The sequence below is a fragment of the Lycorma delicatula genome, chromosome 1 (assembly GCF_047948215.1).
Source record: "Lycorma delicatula isolate Av1 chromosome 1, ASM4794821v1, whole genome shotgun sequence".
NCBI classification, from domain to species: Eukaryota; Metazoa; Arthropoda; class Insecta; order Hemiptera; family Fulgoridae; genus Lycorma; species Lycorma delicatula.
In genome coordinates this window covers 352101015-352121985 of record NC_134455.1, presented here as the reverse complement: position 1 = coordinate 352121985, position 20971 = coordinate 352101015, and the positions used below count along the sequence as shown (strand labels likewise).

Here is a 20971-nt window from a genome sequence, read left to right as displayed (position 1 = left end):
AATCCCAAATTACTAAATCTGAATTTTCTAAATCTTAAAAAAGAATGTAGCCTAGACAATTGAATTTGTACTATATAACCTTTATTTTAAGAAAAATTTATTTTAGAAAATCATCTACTCTAGTATTTTCACCATAAAATGGATTAATAACTTAAGCGCACATGTTTGTTGCTTGGTAACATTAAGAAGTTTCTGCAATTTAAATTTAATAAATTGATCAGAAAGTATTAATGAATTTTTAGAAAAAAATTTTTACGTTCATTTATTTATTTATTCTTAATTTTGTTGATGTAGTAAAAAATATTCTTCCACCCCATTCTTTTGAAGATATGTAAAAAATTTAATGACTTAGCACTCAGTTGGTGAGATAATTTAAATTAAAAATAAATTGGTATGAAGGATATAAAAAAGAAAACTTTTACAAAAATGCTAAAAGGTATATAAATTTAATCTATCAGTTTCATTATTAATAAAAAAAAAGGAATGTATAACATTAATTGACTTGTAGTTGGTGTGAGATCAGCCTGATGACTCCCACAGTCAGTCCCTGAACTGTTCTAATGTTCTTACATCTTAATCGAATGAACCAGAATGTTTATTTAGTAAGTTTGTATTTCTTGCTGATGCAAACTGTAGGAATACTCATCATGATTAGTAAGTACTGATTATTCTTAACCGTTGAACACTTATGTACAACAGATTATTTATTAAAATTGCCTATCGATTGTGGAACAGGTAGTATGATAAAATAAAGTATATTGTTGGCAGAGTGTAGTTGAATAAATCTGTAAAAGTGTTTTTGAAGATGGTCCTATGAGACATGGTTGGGGAACAGATGTCTTTGATACCTCATTTGATTATGGTGTTGATTGTATATGTTATGTGCCCATAAACAAATGACTTGAATTTCCTTGAAATTTAGTTACATAATAAGTTTGAAATTTTCATTTTGAACACGTGTGTATAACTTGACATAGAAATTATCTGTTTATTGATTTTTATTTATAATTTTTTAGTTCAACTGATTTATATTTTTTATTTACAATACTATTGACTTTCAGGAAAATCAAAACAAAAAGACTACATTAGAGAAAATATGAAAAGATTAAAGCAGATGCAAAATGATCGATCAAAATCAGAAGAAAGAGAAACTCAACATGAACATCCGTTATCTTATGCACAAAGAGTACACAAACTTATATATTAACTAAATCATAAAAAAAATTACTTTAATTGTTTCTATTATAATGTATTCAACCATTTTATTACCAAGATTATTTAAATTAGTTTACTAATATTAGTAACTAAATAAAGTTTGATACTTTTAAAGTAATTAATATTACTATTAATTTAAAACCATAAACCTGATCAAATACAAGTTATTAAATAACTTACTTCAAAACCTTACAGTCACTCTTGTAACCATTTTCTGTGTCTACACTGTCACTGACAACTCACATCGTTCAATAGTTTAATAATGGTTTTAGTAATACAGTTTAGTATAGTTTTAGTTTAGGAATGGTTTTAAACTTTAATTCCTGACAATCTTAAAAAAAAATTAAAGCAAATATTAGTATGTAAATTAACTAGTTACTAAATTGTTAAAAAAGATTGTACACAATCATTTATATATATTTATGTTTACATTACAATGATGAACTACTGGTACAGTAAATTTGTATTTTTGGACTTTATATTAGGATACAAAATTTTACAAATATGCTATCCACCCCAAAAAAATATTCATTATTCATAAAAAGTAACAATATCCACTTCTATTAAACTACAATATATCTGAGAAGATCCTGTTGTACTCCTAGACATGTCCATTGACTTCGATCAAATTTTAAACATTTATTTACACTTGTACAGTATGTTTCAAAAGTAGGTGGACCATCATTCTGAAAGAAAAGAACTTATTTTATGTGTCTCCACATGTTCCTTGAGATGTTATAAAATACATTCATTGTCATGCTTCAAAAGATTTCATTCACACTGTTACACAATTTTTCATTTGTTGTGTACTGATACTAACATAATTGATCTTGATTATTCCCCAAAATAAGTTGTCAGGTGTGATAAGTTCAGGACCCCATAGCAGCTATTGCAGTGGGGTTGATGATGTGTGTCCATGATGACCAATCCAATGGCCTAGGAAGTGCTCACTTAGAAAATTGTGCACTCAAAGAGCAAAATTAGCTGGAGTCCCATCTTGCTTATGAATAAATTTAATTTGATGACTGCTTACTCTAATCAGTGATGGTGACACATTTGAAATGGCTTCTGTCTTCTTCCATTAAGTGACCTGATTTTAACACTGCTGGAAGCAAATGGACATATCTCCCAATAAAGTATTGGCAGATTCTTGTTAAAGTGCTTACAAAAGGTATTTGTTATATATGATATTGTTTGTCTGACGCAGCCTTGTTTATGCACACAAACATGTCACCAATCACTTCTCAGCACTGTAACTATAGCCCTTCAAAATCCAATTTATTTTAAATAAAATTAACAACTTTTTTCCACAGAATCAATAGATTTATTTTTAACTTTTAAATAGTAATTAAAATTTACATCTGAAATTTTTACATCTTTGACTAACATTTCAAATAATATGTGATCAAGTAATTTTCATTAATGCCTTCTTGATTTGTTAATGTTTATTTTATTTATTCAGTATCTTCAACAAATATACTTTAGTATTATTTCATTATTTATTATTTTTAAATATTAATATGATTTATAACAGATGAAGGTATATACCACTGATCCCCCCAAACAAATTCTGGGCAGTTCCTATTTTTATCCATGAATGAATAGAATGATGGTATAGATGATGAATAGAATGGAAATCATTGTTGTATTAAAGAAATTGCCACACTTCTATTTACATCTATTTGTTATTACAAGTCAGTGAGGATAAAAAATTTTAATTATAGTTATTGGAAACAGAATTGTAACAATTTTTTATGTAATCAACATTTAAACTATGATCAATACTTAAAATTATTTAAACTAGAAATTAATTGTACGATAAATAATTAAAAATGGCCACATGAATGAATAAGTCATAGAAGATGATCACAAAAACCTCGTAACAAATAAGTTATTAAAAGTTTTGTATTTATAAACTTTGGTTCTGTGATTATTTCAAAAGTCTATGGTTTCTTTCACCACCAACATCGACAAAAGCATTGATAAATTTGTTTCAGCTTTCATAAAATATAATTTCTTAATGCAAAGAATAAGGATAGGGTTATTGTATTTAATTCTGTTTTGTATTTTTTTTTTAGTTGAAGACATGTCATGTTACTACTGTTTTCGTAGAATTTGGCATGTTTCTTCTTGTTAAAAAAACAAAAAAGATTGTCTAAATTTATTGTTATTAAAACATTTGCTAACTGCTAACTATTTCACATCACACAAATCATAAATAAATTTACCAACCCTAAAACAAAAAAACCACCAACAATGACATCAGTTGATCCCAGGGTGTAAACAGCAGCACCAGTCTCTGAAAATGGTCACTAAGATAACTGAAAATGTTTTGAAGTACATTTTTAAAAACCTTTTATTATAGGTATAAATATTTTTTTATTTATGGTTTGGCAACTCATTCCAAAAGTTCATTTCTGGTTAACATAAATTAATTGTTTTTATTTTCAGTTAAAGGCTGTGACTTCACCACACATAAAATTAATACAAAAATTATCTTATATAAATAAAACCACTGAGCCATCCAATAAGAAAAGAAATTTTAATAATACTCCAAATGTGATAAAGTCAGATCCTCGAATGAATGAAACTACTAGTATAAAAACAAAAAAATATATTAAAGCTTCCTCCTCGTGCTACGTGACAGAATTTAAAAATAAAAAGATACCAAAACCAGTGAAACAAAAAAAAGAGAAAGAACACAAACATCAAAAAGAATCTAATTCAAAATCTAACTATGAAATAAAAACTGTAAATAAATCATCTAAAGATAGTAAGTACTGTCTAGTCATCATCAATAAAAATAAATATTTAATAAACTAAAATATATAATGATTCAAGTTTTTTTTTTGTGTCAATCAATCAAACAGTTTACTAGCTTGATGCTTTATTCCTTTCTAATTTGTGCTAACCTTTTACCTCAACAAATTTGCTGTAATCTAGATCCTCAATTATGTACATTATGTAAATAATGTACATTATGTACATTTCCTGCAACTTTCCTGCAACCTCCAACTTCATATTTCAAAGACCTGTCTATTTTTTCTTGTTCTTATTTAATTACCTTACATTTATTCATATTTTAATGGTTACACTCTACACAAATATTTTTAAAAATATTTTTCTCATATTTAGATCTACATTTGATACTTTGCTTTTGATGTCTACATCCATCCTTCTTAATTTTACTACATAAATAAAATTCTCTCACTTCTGGTTTGTTGTGTTTACCTTAATATTTAATTCATCATCCTCTTTTCTGTCACACTTTCATTATTGTTGTTTTACTCTTATTTATTTTCTAAATAAATTTCTCTTGTATCAGTAAATCAATACCACTTAGTACTTATTCTAACTCAGAAGTTACTGAAGCAAAATAGTTGTGTTATTTATCAAAAAATGGATTGTCTTACTTAAGAGAATAGTCGTATGATTTAATTCAAAGCATAATGATTGAAATGAGTAAGAAAAACATTACAATTAAACATTCCAACAATTTTCCAAGAACTTCCTAATGATACACTTCTGGGATTTGATTTATTCAACTTTTCAGATCAAAGAACACACAAAACAATAAAATTTTTTCCTTTAATTTGGATCCTAATAATTGCAGTACAGCTTCATTTTATCATTGAACCAGAAATTATGATGAAATATTTTGCTTGCCATTTGTTTTCATAACTTGTAAACAAAGTATTTCCAGATGTATGTTGGTAGGAATTCTTTTTGCTTAATTAATATCCCAAATTAGCACAAAAAGAATTGTCATGGAGTTTTGAATCGTTCGGCAAATACTCCTTTAAACAAAAAAAGCATGTCAAATAAACATCCATGGAAAAAACAATAATTGTAATTTACTCTAAATATCAGTGATCCACTATCCCATCTTGATCCTCGAAACTCGTTCTGCCTATTTTCTAAGAGAGCTCCAAGATACATTATATCTGATTTGGGAGTAAATACAGGTATAGTAAGTATTTAATAATAATAATAAGCTCTCCATTTTAATAGTGTCTTTTATTGAAATTTTGCTTTAAAACCTTGATTCAATTTTATTACATATAAAATCCATATTCAAAATAGTTATCTCACAAATTTCACTGTAAAAAACAATAGAACTATACTGTAGTATTTTCATGGATACATATACTAGCGTTACATACAGTAATGTTATATAAACTTGAGAAGAAAATCACAATGGTTCTATTAATATTTAAAGTTAGCTACCATGAATGAATTTTTTAATTAAATTTCTATTTTAACAACCAACAAAAGTTTTACTGGCTTTAATAACCTGTATGTTTGTTCATCTCAAAAAATACATTAGAACCCAAGACCAGGTTGTCTAAATAGAGTAATATACTTATATTTATTAAACATTGCTTTATGTAGAATTTTTAAAAGAATTTTTGATAGTTTATATAAAGAGCTTTCTGAGTAATAAGGTCTACAAATTATCATCAAAATCAATAATAAAGACAATTTGCACAAAATGAACAATACAAAAGAACTTCTTTTAAAAATATATCATTATAAAAAACTGCTAGTCTAAACAAGTTCCTTAATCACAAACTTCAAAATACTACACATATTTATGAATTATATACAACAGGCCAAATGCATGTGAAATATTTAGTGCATCTTATGTATTCTGAATGAAATCCAGTACATGTAACAGTTATTCAGAACAGATAAAGAGCTGTGGTAAACTGTTACCACTGAAATAAATAAAAAAACAAGATCATACTTAAAACATATTTATAAAAAATGTTATTAAAAATCTGAACCTGGATTGCCATTTGAGTTATTAAATGAAGTTAAGTTAAGCTTAAGTTCTGCTGTGAGTTCCCAGAAAAAGTATATATTTAAAAAATAAGTAAACAGATGAATGGAAAAAAGAAAAATATTGTAATAATTTAAGGGGAGCTTGATGGATAATGAAATGTTTTAGATAACTTTATGCTAAATTTATGCTTTCTATTTGGATTGCCTAAAATGACAACAGCTGTTTGTATTCTTTAATTTTATGTTTTACACTTTTCTTTCACCTAAAAATTCTGCTAAAAATTTAGCAGGGTATGTTTTATAGTGTTTCATAAGTACTGTTTGTTTGTTAGTTAATATCTTATTTTTTGTCATTTATTTGTTTATTTAGAAGTAATCTGTTATTTATAAAAGCATATGTACTTTTTTTGAAGTGTCTATTGATGTTTTTTTAACAATCAAAATGGCCATCAAGGTTTAAATTATAACTAAGACTTTTAACATAATCTTTTTTTCGACTAAATGTTTCTTCAAGAAAAAATTCTTTCAGGAATTACAAAAAACAGATTTTTTTCAGAACCTTTTTAGTTTTGATGGTGTATGACATCCATCTGTAGTATACTCGTAATTATTGAACACCTCTATTATTTCTAAAACTGGTTTAGTTTAAACAGAACTTTTGTTTTTTCTGACACACATATTTTACTTATAAAATTGCAGTAAACAATATATGTATAGAGATGAATTAGAATTTTAAATAAATGGATATTAAATATAATCACACTTTTAAATAATACAATTTTTAAATTTTTTCACAGAAACTTACAAATTCAATATATAAATCAACAGTTAAGAACTCAAATAATATACCATAAAATCTGAAATTAAATTTCTTTCATCAAATTTTTATCTTATTTACAGATGGTAGTACACTCGTTACTGATGAAAACAAAAGACTACAAACCAATCCCACTGCTTCACAGAGACAAAGCATGAAAACTATTAAATCTGCTATTCCAAAACTTTTTAATTATTCAGAACAGTCTAAAAATGCTGAAGAACAAAATGTAAAATTAAAAAGTGAAGATAAAGATACGGTGATACAAAATGAAAGTAGTACTTCAGAGATATCTTATCGACCAAAAGCATATAAGAATGAAGGTTTACATATTTAATCATTACACAGAGTTTAATTAATTTAGTAGGTTAAATAAGGGTACCACATTTGAAACTAATTAATGCAAATTATTTACTTCATGTTAATTTAATTATTAGAAGTATTTACTTCATGTACAAGGGTAAGTCAATTATTATCCACAATGTAGTTATAAATTTTATTGCAATACAAATAGGAAACTTACACGTACATCATTTTTCAACATAATCCCCTTGCATTTCAACCCACTTGGTCAATCGTTGCACAAGCTTCCTGATTCCCTAATAATAGAAGGTTTTCTGTTGAGCTGCGAGCCAGGAGGAATGCAGTGCTTCTTTCACTGTTTCGTCCGAGGTAAATCGACGTCCTCTTAATGCCTCTTTGAATGGACCAAACAAGTGGTAGTCAGAAGGAACAAGATCAGGAATATACAGAGGATGAGCCAATACTTCAAAGTTGAGTTTCTGGAGCGTTTCAGCAATGCCGGCAACAATATGTGGACGGGTATTGTCGTGCAACAACGCAACACCTTTCGACAGCAGTCCTCGGCGTTTGCTTCGAATAGCAGGCTTCAGCTTGGCAGTAAGCATCTCACTGTAACGCGCACTGTTTATTGTAGTGACTCTTTCCTCATAATGTTCCAATACTGGGCCTTGTGAGTTCCAAAAAACCGTAAGCATCAGTTTTCCTGCGGACGGTTGGGTCTTGAACTTTTTTTGCAGGGTGAATTTGGATGTTTCCATTCCATACTCTATCGTTTACTCTCCGATTCGTAATGATGGATACATTTTTCGTCACCAGTGATGATTCAGTCTAAGATGTCCGTTCGTTACCATAGCAATCCAAATGTTTTTGGCAGATGTCCAAGCGCGTTTGTTTATACAACTGTGTGAGTTGTTTTGGGACCCATATTGCACAGACTTTATGAAACCCAAGTCTGTTGTGGATGATTTCGTAGGAAGAACCGTTACTAATTTGCAGACGATGTGCAACTTCATCAATAGTTACTAGTCTGTCTAAGAAAACCATGTCACGTGCACGCTCAATTTTTCCTCATTTGTGGCGGTAAACAGTCGTACGTAACACTTGTGCGACCATTTTTGAATTTTTCAATCCATTCGTAGACACTCCGTTGCGGCACTGTTCCCGTACTATACCAAATGTCTTCGATGAATTTCGGCCGCTGATACACCTTCCTATCACAAAAAATGGATCACTGAACGTTTCTCTTCTTTGGGGCAAACAAAAAGCGGAGCAGCCATGGTTAACGGCAGAGCAACGATAATGGAACTAACCTAGCAGCATCAAACCTGCACAGACATAGCAAAAATTAAACCATCATGCGTCATCTACGTAACACGACAGTACTACCAACATAAACAAAAATATAACTAAATTTCGGATAATAATTGACTTACCCTCGTAATTACTCTTTAGTATTACTCTTTACTTTCTTATGTTTACTAGAAATCTAATTAACCAGTAAAGATACTTAAACATAGATAGTGTAAAAATTATTTTGAAATATATTTATTAAATTCAAAATAGAGAATTGATGGATTGGCTATTAGAACCAAGCTATGAAAATTTGCAATGCATGTGAAGTGTAGTATAACCTGCATTTCACATATTCTTAATAAACTCTAATATATGTAACACAGTTATTCAGTACAGATAGAGCTGTGATAAACTGCTACCACTGAAATAAATTAGAAAACAATATATCATAATCAAAACATATTTATAAAAAATTATCCTAAAAATTTGAACCTGGATTGCCATTTGAATTGTTAAACAAGATTCGGAAGTTTTCAGGGGTATTACATACAAGCTGAAAAAATTAGGTTACAGAAAAAAATTACATAATAGAAAGACATAGCAAGATTTTTTTTTTTTTTTGTCTTCAGTCATTTGACTGGTTTGATGCAGCTCTCCAAGATTCCCTATCTAGTGCTAGTCGTTTCATTTCAGTATACCCTCTACATCCTACATCCCCAACAATTTGTTTTACATACTCCAAACGTGGCCTGCCTACACAATTTTTCCCTTCTACCTGTCCTTCCAATATTAAAGCGACTATTCCAGGATGCCTTAGTATGTGGCCTATAAGTCTGTCTCTTCTTTTAACTATATTTTTCCAAATGCTTCTTTCTTCATCTATTTGCCGCAATACCTCTTCATTTGTCACTTTATCCACCCATCTGATTTTTAACATTCTCCTATAGCACCACATTTCAAAAGCTTCTAATCTTTTCTTCTCAGATACTCCGATTGTCCAAGTTTCACTTCCATATAAAGCGACACTCCAAACATACACTTTCAAAAATCTTTTCCTGAGATTTAAATTAATTTTTGATGTAAACAAATTATATTTCTTACTGAAGGCTCGTTTAGCTTGTGCTATTCGGCATTTTATATCGCTCCTGCTTCGTCCATCTTTAGTAATTTTACTTCCCAAATAACAAAATTCTTCTACCTCCATAATCTTTTCTCCTCCTATTTTCACATTCAATGGTCCATCTTTGTTATTTCTACTACATTTCATTACTTTTGTTTTGTTCTTGTTTATTTTCATGCGATAGTTCTTGCGTAGGACTTCATCTATGCCGTTCATTGATTCTTCTAATTCCTTTTTACTCTCGGCTAGAATAACTATATCATCAGCAAATCGTAGCATCTTTATCTTTTCACCTTGTACTGTTACTCCGAATCTAAATTGTTCTTTAACATCATTAACTGCTAGTTCCATGTAAAGATTAAAAAGTAACGGAGATAGGGAACATCCTTGTCGGACTCCCTTTCTTATTAGGGCTTCTTTCTTATGTTCTTCAATTGTTATTGTTGCTGTTTGGTTCCTGTACATGTTAGCAATTGTTCTTCTATCTCTGTATTTGAACCCTAATTTTTTTAAAATGCTGAGCATTTTATTCCAATCTACGTTATCGAAAGCCTTTTCTAGGTCTATAAACGCCAAGTATGTTGGTTTGTTTTTCTTTAATCTTCCTTCTACTATTAATCTGAGGCCTAAAATTGCTTCCCTTGTCCCTATACTTTTCCTGAAACCAAATTGGTCTTCTCCTAACACTTCTTCCACTCTCCTCTCAATTATTCTGTATAGAATTCTAATTAAGATTTTTGATGCATGACTAGTTAAACTAATTGTTCTATATTCTTCACATTTATCTGCCCCTGCTTTCTTTGGTATCATAACTATAACACTTTTTTTGAAGTCTGATGGAAATTCCCCTTTTTCATAAATATTACACACCAGTTTGTATAATCTATCAATCGCTTCCTCACCTGCACTGCGCAGTAATTCTACAGGTATTCCGTCTATTCCAGGAGCCTTTCTGCCATTTAAATCTTTTAATGCTCTCTTAAATTCAGATCTCAGTATTGTTTCTCCCATTTCATCCTCCTCAACTTCCTCTTCTTCCTCTATAACACCATTTTCTAATTCATTTCCTCCGTATAACTCTTCAATATATTCCACCCATCTATCGACTTTACCTTTCGTATTATATATTGGTGTACCATCTTTGTTTAACACATTATTAGATTTTAGTTTATGTACCCCAAAATTTTCCTTAACTTTCCTGTATGCTCCGTCTATTTTACCAATGTTCATTTCTCTTTCCACTTCTGAACACTTTTCTTTAATCCACTCTTCTTTCGCCAGTTTGCACTTCCTATTTATAGCATTTCTTAATTGCCGATAGTTCCTTTTACTTTCTTCATCATTAGCATTCTTATATTTTCTACGTTCATCCATCAGCTGCAATATATCGTCTGAAACCCAAGGTTTTCTACCAGTTCTCTTTATTCCGCCTAAGTTTGCTTCTGCTGATTTAAGAATTTCCTTTTTAACATTCTCCCATTCTTCTTCTACATTTTCTACCTTATCTTTTTTACTCAGACCTCTTGCGATGTCCTCCTCGAAAATCTTCTTTACCTCCTCTTCCTCAAGCTTCTCTAAATTCCACCGATTCATCTGACACCTTTTCTTCAGGTTTTTAAACCCCAATCTACATTTCATTATCACCAAATTATGGTCGCTATCAATGTCTGCTCCAGGGTAAGTTTTGCAGTCAACGAGTTGATTTCTAAATCTTTGCTTAACCATGATATAATCTATCTGATACCTTGCAGTATCGCCTGGCTTTTTCCAAGTGTATATTCTTCTATTATGATTTTTAAATTGGGTGTTGGCAATTACTAAATTATACTTCGTGCAAAACTCTATAAGTCGGTCCCCTCTTTCATTCCTTTTGCCCAGCCCGTATTCACCCACTAGCAAGATAGGAAATGAGATAGAGGTAGAAATAAGTTCATGTTCAAGAAATCATTTAGATATGAAATAAATGTTGGTTCCTTCATTATTTTACTTATTAGATACTTATGAAGCAATAACCTTATGTCATATTTTAAATTAAACAAATTACATATCAATTATTGTGTAAGAGATGAAACAACTGAATATCTGAAAAGTAATGAAGTCTATTGGACAAAATCATTTTATTGTAACTCACCTGGCTAAAGTTTGTTAAAAAATTACCTTGTGATATCAAAACTTGTAATAAAACAGAAATATTTAAGAGATTATTTATTTTTAAATAAAAACAATTGAAGAAAATTCCTTCTTTTTTCCTATGGGAGGTAGTTTAAAGTCAATGATAATTTCTTGCTTACATTTTTTCAGTAAAAAGACACTTGGAAAATATTAAAGAATAATGAATATTTTGTTATTACTTAACTTTAGATACTGGAATTCAATTTATGGTATGTCTAAGAGTTATAAGCCGAAGTCCTTACAAGAGCAAATGCTTTAATTTAACCAGACGAGCAGCCTGTTAAGAGGCAGTAAACAGCCTTAACTGAATAATATACTACTTGTTTATGCATATTAATTATTAAGTAGTTATACAAAAATTTATTTTAAAGTAATATTCAGATATCAATCTAAAAGAATTTAAATAATTACTAGAGTCCCATTGCTGCTCTGCAGCATTATTATTACAAAGTACTGTTATATATTTAAAAAATCAGCTAATAATGTATTCCCTTTACAACATGTCTCACCCTCTCCCTTGTTTTTTCTATTTCCTTTCCTACCACGGGTAAAATTTTCAGTGTGTATTTTCAGAGTAAATTTTACTGGACAGATCGGTCTGTTCAGTTTAGCTCGCAGATATGTCATCAAACATTGACTGAACTTCAAAATTATTTTCCTGAAAAGGAAAATAACTTTGAATAATAACCTCAGAAAGCTCCTCAATAAATAAGTGAACATTTTTTGAGGAATTCTCAGAGAGGCTCAAGATTGGGTCCAATGCTTGAGGACATATCTGTTGGTAATTCCGAGCAGAATAAAAAAAACTTCCCAATTTAGAACGTCCAGTCAAACTAGAAATAGGTTTTTAAACTGTTACATGTATATATATATATATATTTTATATATACAGATATTCAATAATAAAAAACAATTTCATCTTAAGAGTCTTTTAAGAAATTCTTTAAGCATAAATAATATGTTAGTGTCCATTTTGAATTAAGAAAGATAATGCAGTGGTTTTATGTAAGAGGGCAGGCTTGTGTAAATTAAACTTGATACTCATTGGAGATCAACAACAAGCAACTTTTTGCTGGTCCAGAACAGAGCTGTTTAAGTAATGTTCCGGGGGCAGTAATAGAGACAATTGAGGCAGGTAGTCATTCATCTTTTAGACTCGTTTAAGAAACTCCTAACAGTTTGGTTTAATGTGTTAACTTTGCATGTTGACAACTGTGATAGTCAAGTCGGATAAGCCATGAGACTAATTCTTGGGAGAGTTGCAATACACGCATCCTCCTAGTGAAATTTCCCTTTAATCCACCCATTGAAGGCCTTTCAGCACTACAATATTTGTGGCCTAGCAAGAATATACCTGGTGGGAATCCTAATTTTGTACAGGTCATTATACTCTTGCAGAGAAATAAAATTATTAGGCCACTGTATACAATGACTGTATATGGCCATGCCTTTAGCTCCTGGATCTTTCTAATTAGTTGGAAGATAATTTATTTTTATTGATGGATATAAACTGTTATTTTTGGTTTTTAAATAGATGGTGTTTAGGGTTACATTCCGTTCGTTTTCTAAATTATGAGTCTTATAAATTGTCTTTTGATTTAGCAGGAAAGTGCTTAGTGGAAACCCTATGTTGTGGAGGGTATAATTTACTCTCTTCGCAGAAAAGTTCCATGTGATGGTCGGAGGAGGTTGCTGCCTGCCTCTTAATTAATCATAGATGAAGGAGAGAGAACCTAGATTTTGAAAAATCTTCTAATTTTTCTTCTTAGTTCTGCCCTGACCATGCAAGGATAATCTTTAGCTGCTGGATTATAATGATAGAAGACATTTTGTTTGATGAGTCAATGCATGTTATTGGCTTGAATAGTTATCTGACTGATTGCTACAGCACAATTCCTTTACACCATCGGTCAAACTAATGAATGTCTAATTGGTTGCTTCACTCCAGGCTGGAAGAACAGTAAAATTCTTCTTAGTCATAATGGTAGAGTGTAAAAGACCCTTTCTGATGAGTAACCTATACCGATTGTTTAAAAAAATTCCTAAAAATTCAAAAGCAATAATTTTTAATCAGATAAAATAAAGGTTAATTAGCATTAGGATAATCACAGTTTTTCAGTTATGGCCAATAAAAGTATTTTCCTTTTTCAGTCTGAAAGGTAAAATTGATACTGTACTTATATAAACACTTATATAACTTATGTAGACTTGTGAGGGAATATATTTCAGAAATATTTTTTCAAAAAAATTTGTCTCCATACTTTAACCCTGTAAAATTTGCTATTCAAAATAATAAACAGATTAATTTTTTACAGATTTATGATAAAATGCTGTTATTTGGGTAAAATATTATGTGATGTTTATATGTACGTGCTCGCATGACTGCTTATAACTTATGAGTTTTCATTTTTATTTTTTAAATTTGACAAGCATACTCGCCAAATAGTGCTCGCTTCTCTTGTCCTTCCCGTCTAGCCAGAGAGCTCTGCCCCCTGGACCCCCATTGTGTTCATCATTTTCGTGAGAATAATACTAATAAATAACAATTAAAGCCTTTTCAATAAATAAAAAATATCAGTGGTTTGTAATTTCTTCTGAGCAAAAATTTGGTCAGCACAGAACTCGAAATTTTGTGAGTGATCTGAAGTATGCAGTTTCAGAATAGTGGACTCCCAACTTGAAAATAGTGATTATAGCTGGTTACCCATCCTTCGTACGGGTAAAAACACATTGCACGGTTCTTCGCATTACCCAACAAACATTAAGAAGAGATGAAATTTTGTGAGTGATCTGAAGTATGCAGGTTTCAGAATAGTGGACTCCCAACTTGAAAATAGTGATTATAGCTGGTTACCCATCCTTCGTACGGGTAAAAACACATTGCACGGTTCTTCGCATTACCCAACAAACATTAAGAAGAGATGACTGTACTTTGTTTCTCATTATTTTTATTTTATTTTATTTTTTTCATCAAGTAACCAGAGCCAAGAGCAGCCAATTGCGTCACACATACACAGTAGCAGTAACAGTAACAGAGGCAGCAGCTGTGTTGCTTGACTGCCGCGCCTTAACCCTTAACTTTAAAGCTATTTTCTTGTCAAATGAAGTGAAATGTTAAATGAATATCGAAAAAGACAAAAAAACTTTTTTAGTAGAAAATTTAATTCCAAATATTGCAAGTGATTTCCGAATTCGATTTGACCAACGGTTTGACCATAATAAAACTGAATATCGGCAAGGAACATAATCCGGTTGTTACCGCAAGCCAATTAAAACGGGCACCATCTTGAATCGGTTAGACATTTTGTATCGGCAGTAGTTCTATGTTCTTTCCAGGTAAAAAAAACCTATGTTCATTCAAATTTTCAGTTCAATCAGTTGAGTAGTTTTTGCGTGAAAGAGTAACAGATGACACCGCTAGAGATATTTAATATATGTATATGAGATCAGATTTTTCTACATTTTATACTTTGTGATATGATTTTTAACAAATTTCAAAAATAAAAAAAAATTTCTATAAATCTTGTACGAATTTTATAGGTTTTAATAATCGATAAATTCACGTAAAATGTATTAAAAAAAGTAAATTATATAATTCAACAAATTTCAATTTTAGTTAAGATTAAACGAAAAAACATTACGCTGTTTTATAATGATCATCATTAACAGTAGTTCTGCCCTAAGGCAGGTTCTCTCATGGCTCTCAACTACTCACGATTCTATGAAATTCTTTGCATTGTTTCGTACTTATTTCTGGTCTTTATATTGTCTATCAATCTTCTTCTACTTCTCCCTCTTCTTTCAACCATTGTACCCATCAAGCAATTCATCTTTCAACTCTATTTTCCTGAGCATTTGCCTATCTTCCTCAATCGTTTTTAAAATCTCCCCTCCACCTTTGTCCGTATATCCACATCTCCAAAGCCTCTATATTTCCATCTTATTTTCTTAGGGTCCATGTTTTCTCACCGTAGATCGCAAAAATAAAGATATAATACTTAGTCTTTTACTAAGTTTCTTCTCCATTGAACAGCACGGCAATCTTCTCTTCTTTTTGAAACTTTATCTTTCTACAGCCATTTGCACTTTTATCTGTTTTGAGCAGCGGATATAATTACTAATAATTCTCCCTAATTATCTGTACCTTTTACTTGCTTAATCTCTTCTATTTCTAATTTTATTTTTAAAGTTTCCTCCTTCACTCCTATTATCATACACTTAGTCTTTTTCTTATTGATTTTCATACTGCACTCCGTATTTGCTGTTGAGTACTTTATCATTCCAATATCAGCATGTTAACCTTTTCTTTGTTGTCAGCAAGTTGACCTGATCATCTGCGAATCTAATACATTCTATATTCCATCTTCCTATTGACAATTCTCTTGTTCCATCAAAAGCTTCTTCTATTATTTCCTCTAAATAAACGTTAAAATAGTACTGGTGAGAAACCTGCACTTTCCCCCGTTCAGCCCTTCAAGGCCACGGAACTACCAAGGTTATTGGCATGTAATTTCGATTACTACGGAGTCGCGGAAAGTTTAGGCCAAAGAAGAATGAAGAGGTCATCAAAAGAAGACCCACAACGCGACCCGCCGTCACGGACTGGAGTCCGGAAGAAGAGCCTAGCAGAGTAGCAACGTAAAGGGCAGCTACAGAAGACGAAGATGATCTATAACCCCTTAGCCACACTCCTTAAAAAAAGACTTAACAATTTAATTTAATCAGCATATGCGACTCCCTCTGGAGAAGGGGGCGCATTGCTCCCTCCAAACAACTAGGGTCCGTTTTGGCGTATTCCTGCTAGCCCATAAAGTACCGAAAGGACTCCAGCGGACGGTCTGAAGGGGAATCACACCGGGCTCAAAAAGCTTAATCTCCCACGGTCAGATCCAGTAATAAATTGATAATGCTGAATCAAACGGATGAGAACGCAAATTACCAAATCCGTCCATAAATAAAATTTAAAACTTATAACCGATATTAAAAGAAAACCCTTGAAACACACCCGATTACAGAATCATAGCAGCAAGGGACATTGTCCAGGCTCTGCGATTCGTAGGGAGAAATGGTGATACTCCAGCCACTTTTACGTTCACGCTCCCGTTACGGGTGAGATGCAGCATCCTTTCATTACTCCTCTTACCAGACCAATTTCCCCTCTAAATGCCTCTACAATTCTTATCTTTACTTTTAGGTTTTGATCACTCTTTACTTTTAGGTCTGCTATCAGTCTTTTTCTTGCCAGTCAATATCATGTTTCCTTAGTATTTTCATTAATCGATCCTACTTTACACGATCGAACACCTTTTGCATGTCTATAAATACCACATTTACCTTTCTTCCCTTTCTTCCCTTGTCTTAAACCTTTCTCCAATAACCTCAACAATTTTATTGCGTCTCTTGCAACCACCCTCACTAAAACCATACTATTTTTCTTTCAAAAACATTTTTAGCTTACTCTACAATCCTCTTTTAATTGCACTTAATAATACTTTGGCTGCATGAGAAATCAGACTTAAAGTTGTTTGCTCCTCTTATTTCTTGGTGTTATTCTTCTTTGGAATTGAAATCATTATTGCTTCTCTAAAATCTTTATGGCAATCTCCTTTTGATAAATATCATTACATAAATCGATTTTATTTTCTTACCCTCATCGTTTAATGCTTTCAATGCTTTCAACATTTCTACAGGTACTTCATCACTTCCTGTTGCCTTTCGATTCTTCATTTCTTTAATTGCTTCTTCTATTTCTTTTTCACATAAGCTGTACCCTATCTCATTTTTATTTCTCATATCTTTCAAACGTGGCTTATTTTTCCAATCGTATAACTCTTCAACATATTCCTTTCATTTCTTTTTGACATCCTAGTGAAGAACCTAAAGGAGTTTTATAATAGTTTTTATAAAAACATACAAGTATAATAATTTAATATTTCATTAAAAAGAACTTTTCATATTTTCGTATTCATACGGGAACTTATCGTATACTTTTACTGATTAATGTTAGGAAATTAAAATATTATAATATAAATTGAAAAACATGAATAAAATATTTCTGAAATCTTATTGTGTATGTTAAAAATATCATAATTTAAAATAAAAATAAATGAAATTCATTCAAATAAAAATAAATAATAGGTTCAAGTAGATAAGTATTCACTTTACTGAAAATAAAACTGGAAGTAATTAATGCAGTGGGCACCATTGATGAAAATATTTATCTAAAATTTTATTTATTTATTTAAAATTTTAAATAAATAAAAGTTTAGACTTACAGAAAAAATTATAACTGTTTCTCTGTTTAGTTTTAATTTACTTCCCAGGGAATAAACTGATGGTTTCATAATTTAATTATTAGAAGAAAAAACACAATAAGGAAAACTGAGATCAAGTTATTTAGTAATTGTTGAGAATTTATGTTAAAATTGTTACTCGTTAGTTGATTTTATATATATATATATATATATATATATATATATATATATATAAAATCATTCATAATCAGTTATATAAACTATTGATTCTACTAATGAAAAACTTGAAAAGTGACACACCTTTTACCTAACAGGTTGTCAAGCACGGCCTAGCAACTCTGTGGAATCAATAGATAGCAATACAGTAGTCAGGTTTCCGACAAATTTAGCTATTAAAGTCAAAGAGCAGCAGAGGAAAACATTGTGTGAAAAAAGTCTACAAACAGAAGCGAACAGTACGCCTCGTAATACACCACGACAAATGACTCCGGTTTCAAAAATACAGGATGCATCACTAAAAAAAATTATTTCAAATAAAAAATTAACAGTTTCAAACGAAGGAAAAGATATAAAAAAGCCGAAAAATAATCAATTTAAAAATATTCAACCGAAAAAACCAAACGCGTCAGATAAATTAAAGGGAAAACCTAGCGATGAAAAAGCTAATGTTATTCTCAACGATATTATAAGTGTAAGTATACCTTCTCAGTTTAACAACTTTATTAAAAATTTATCTGTTATATTAAGCCTTTTAAATTTCTTTTTTAAATTATTAATTTATTTTTTCTTAAAAATATGTATTATATAGGTATATATATTAGGTATATATATATATACCGTAGTGCCCTAAAAAGTAATTCTCATCATAAAATGTTCTCCAGTAAAATGTTTCAGTAGTAATAAATTTGAAATGTTTTTTAATTGCTATTATTAATCGAATGTATAGCAAACGAATCACTGTATCTACCTTAGAATACGTATTTTTCTACCTCGTAATATTTGTATTTTTATTTTTTTATCCCGAGATATCCGATTGTATAGATCAGTGTTTTTACTAACCGGTCCAGACAGAATGATTCTTTTTAAATTTTATTAACTTAGAAAAATTTAGGTTTAAATTTATCTAAATTACTGCTTATCCGAGAAGCTTATCGAAATAAACCGAGAACTTATCGTATTTTATAATATGTTTTTAATATTTTGTATTTTGTATGTATGTTTATTATTTTGTATGTATTCTGAGCGCTGATAGAATCACGGCTCTATAATTGTAAGGTATATTGTTTTCTTCAAAAGAACTTAATAGAAATCTTCAATTTATATTTAAAAATATTATTAATAATTATAACAAGAATTATTATTAATAATAATAAGGGACTACATTATAGTGGGGAGTGTGGAGAATCTCCGAGTAAAGTAAACTGGGAGGAAATGAACTCTCCTGTTTACAACGAGCTCTGGAATAGTTTCTCATACTACTGTAGAACAGAACACTGTCACACTGTCGCATTTTTATCGCAAATCGAAATACGAGTATACTCTTGACGCAATCTTCGCTTATTCACTCCCAAATGCTGTTACATTCTACTGTCTTCGTACCTATTCGTACTGTATCGTTCGCACTATCACTCACTGGTCCTCGGTAATTAATATTTGAAAATATATTTCATTTTCCCAATAGTGTTATTCATTTTGTAGATTTAAGCGAATTAATAACAAAAAGTTAAAACCATTTTATATCTTTCAAGCGGACGACTGACAATTTTTTTCATACCGATCCTCCCAACAAAACTTGAAATAGAAGTATTTAAAACTGAAGAATAAACGTTTTATAAGTTAATATATTAGTTTTTTAGTATTTTTAATTTTGTACAAACAATTTTTTGACCGAGTCACAATTTTTAAATATTTAAAAATGGAATAAATTTATTTTTATAGTAGTACTGCATAAGTAATTTACAACAGTATTGTAATTTACTTTTACAGTAGTAAAAACAGATTATTTATTTTTTCGGTCGTACTGTAAAAATAGATTGATTACATTTTTAAATATTTTAAAATTGTGATTCGATCAAAAAGTTTTCACATAAAATAGAAAATTGTAACAAACTATATATTCTCCCTCGCTCTCACACTCTCTCTCTCACACACACACACGCGCGCGCGTGTTTCGTATGAGCTGAAATAATTTTATTATGTAAATAAATTACAATTTAATAGCATTGAAATTATTACAATAAAATAAAATATGCTGAGTTATTTTATCTATGCTGTGAGTTATATATTTTTTTTTAATATTCTTAAAACGGTTTTTATAAACATACCCTATATATATATATATATATATATATATATATACAAACACACACACACTCACTAAGGTGTACCCAAAGGGGTGGGTTAGCTATACATTTTCGGATTCTACGTTTCAAGGTGAATAATAAATGTTCCATGGAAGATGCCTAATTAATGAAAAATTACAATGTTACAACATTCATAAACTTCTAAATGGCAAGCCATGTCAATTTTTCTATTCTTTATATCTCGACAATCATTTATTTTATCACATTGCGTTTTATTGTAAAAATGTTAATTTTAGTGTGAACAAAATGACACCTTCGGGCAAGTATTGTCAACGAATTTATCTATACACTCTGTATAAACACACTATACGTATATTTTTTTTGTCTTCAGTCATTTGACTGGTTTGATGCAGCTCTCCAACAATCAATGTCTAGTTCCAGTAGTTTCATTTCAGTATACCCCCTACATCCTACATCTCTAACAATTTGACATATTCGAAAGGTTGCCTGCTTGCACAATTTTTCCCATCTACCTGTCCCTCCAATATCAAAGTGACTATTCCAGAATGCTTTAATATGTGGCCTATAATTCTACCTCTTCTTTTACCTATATTTTTCTAAATGCTTATTTTTTTCATCAATTTGCTGCAAAACCTCTTCAATTGTCACTTTATCTACCTACCTGATTTTTAACATTGTCCTATAGCAT

The 20971-nt window shown here is 30.4% G+C and overlaps 1 protein-coding gene across 1 annotated transcript in view; it reads left to right on the top strand.

Annotated features, from left to right (window-relative positions):
* Nucleotides 1-1096: 1096 nt before the first annotated feature.
* Nucleotides 1097-20971, top strand: part of LOC142317917 (uncharacterized) — a 33664-nt gene continuing 13789 nt past the window's right edge. Inside the window, exons 1-4 of the mRNA XM_075354455.1 lie at nt 1097-1186; nt 3667-3811; nt 6901-7140; nt 18274-18650. Of these exons, the coding sequence (XP_075210570.1) occupies nt 1097-1186; nt 3667-3811; nt 6901-7140; nt 18274-18650 (852 nt within the window). The remainder of the gene's footprint in view (nt 1187-3666; nt 3812-6900; nt 7141-18273; nt 18651-20971) is intronic.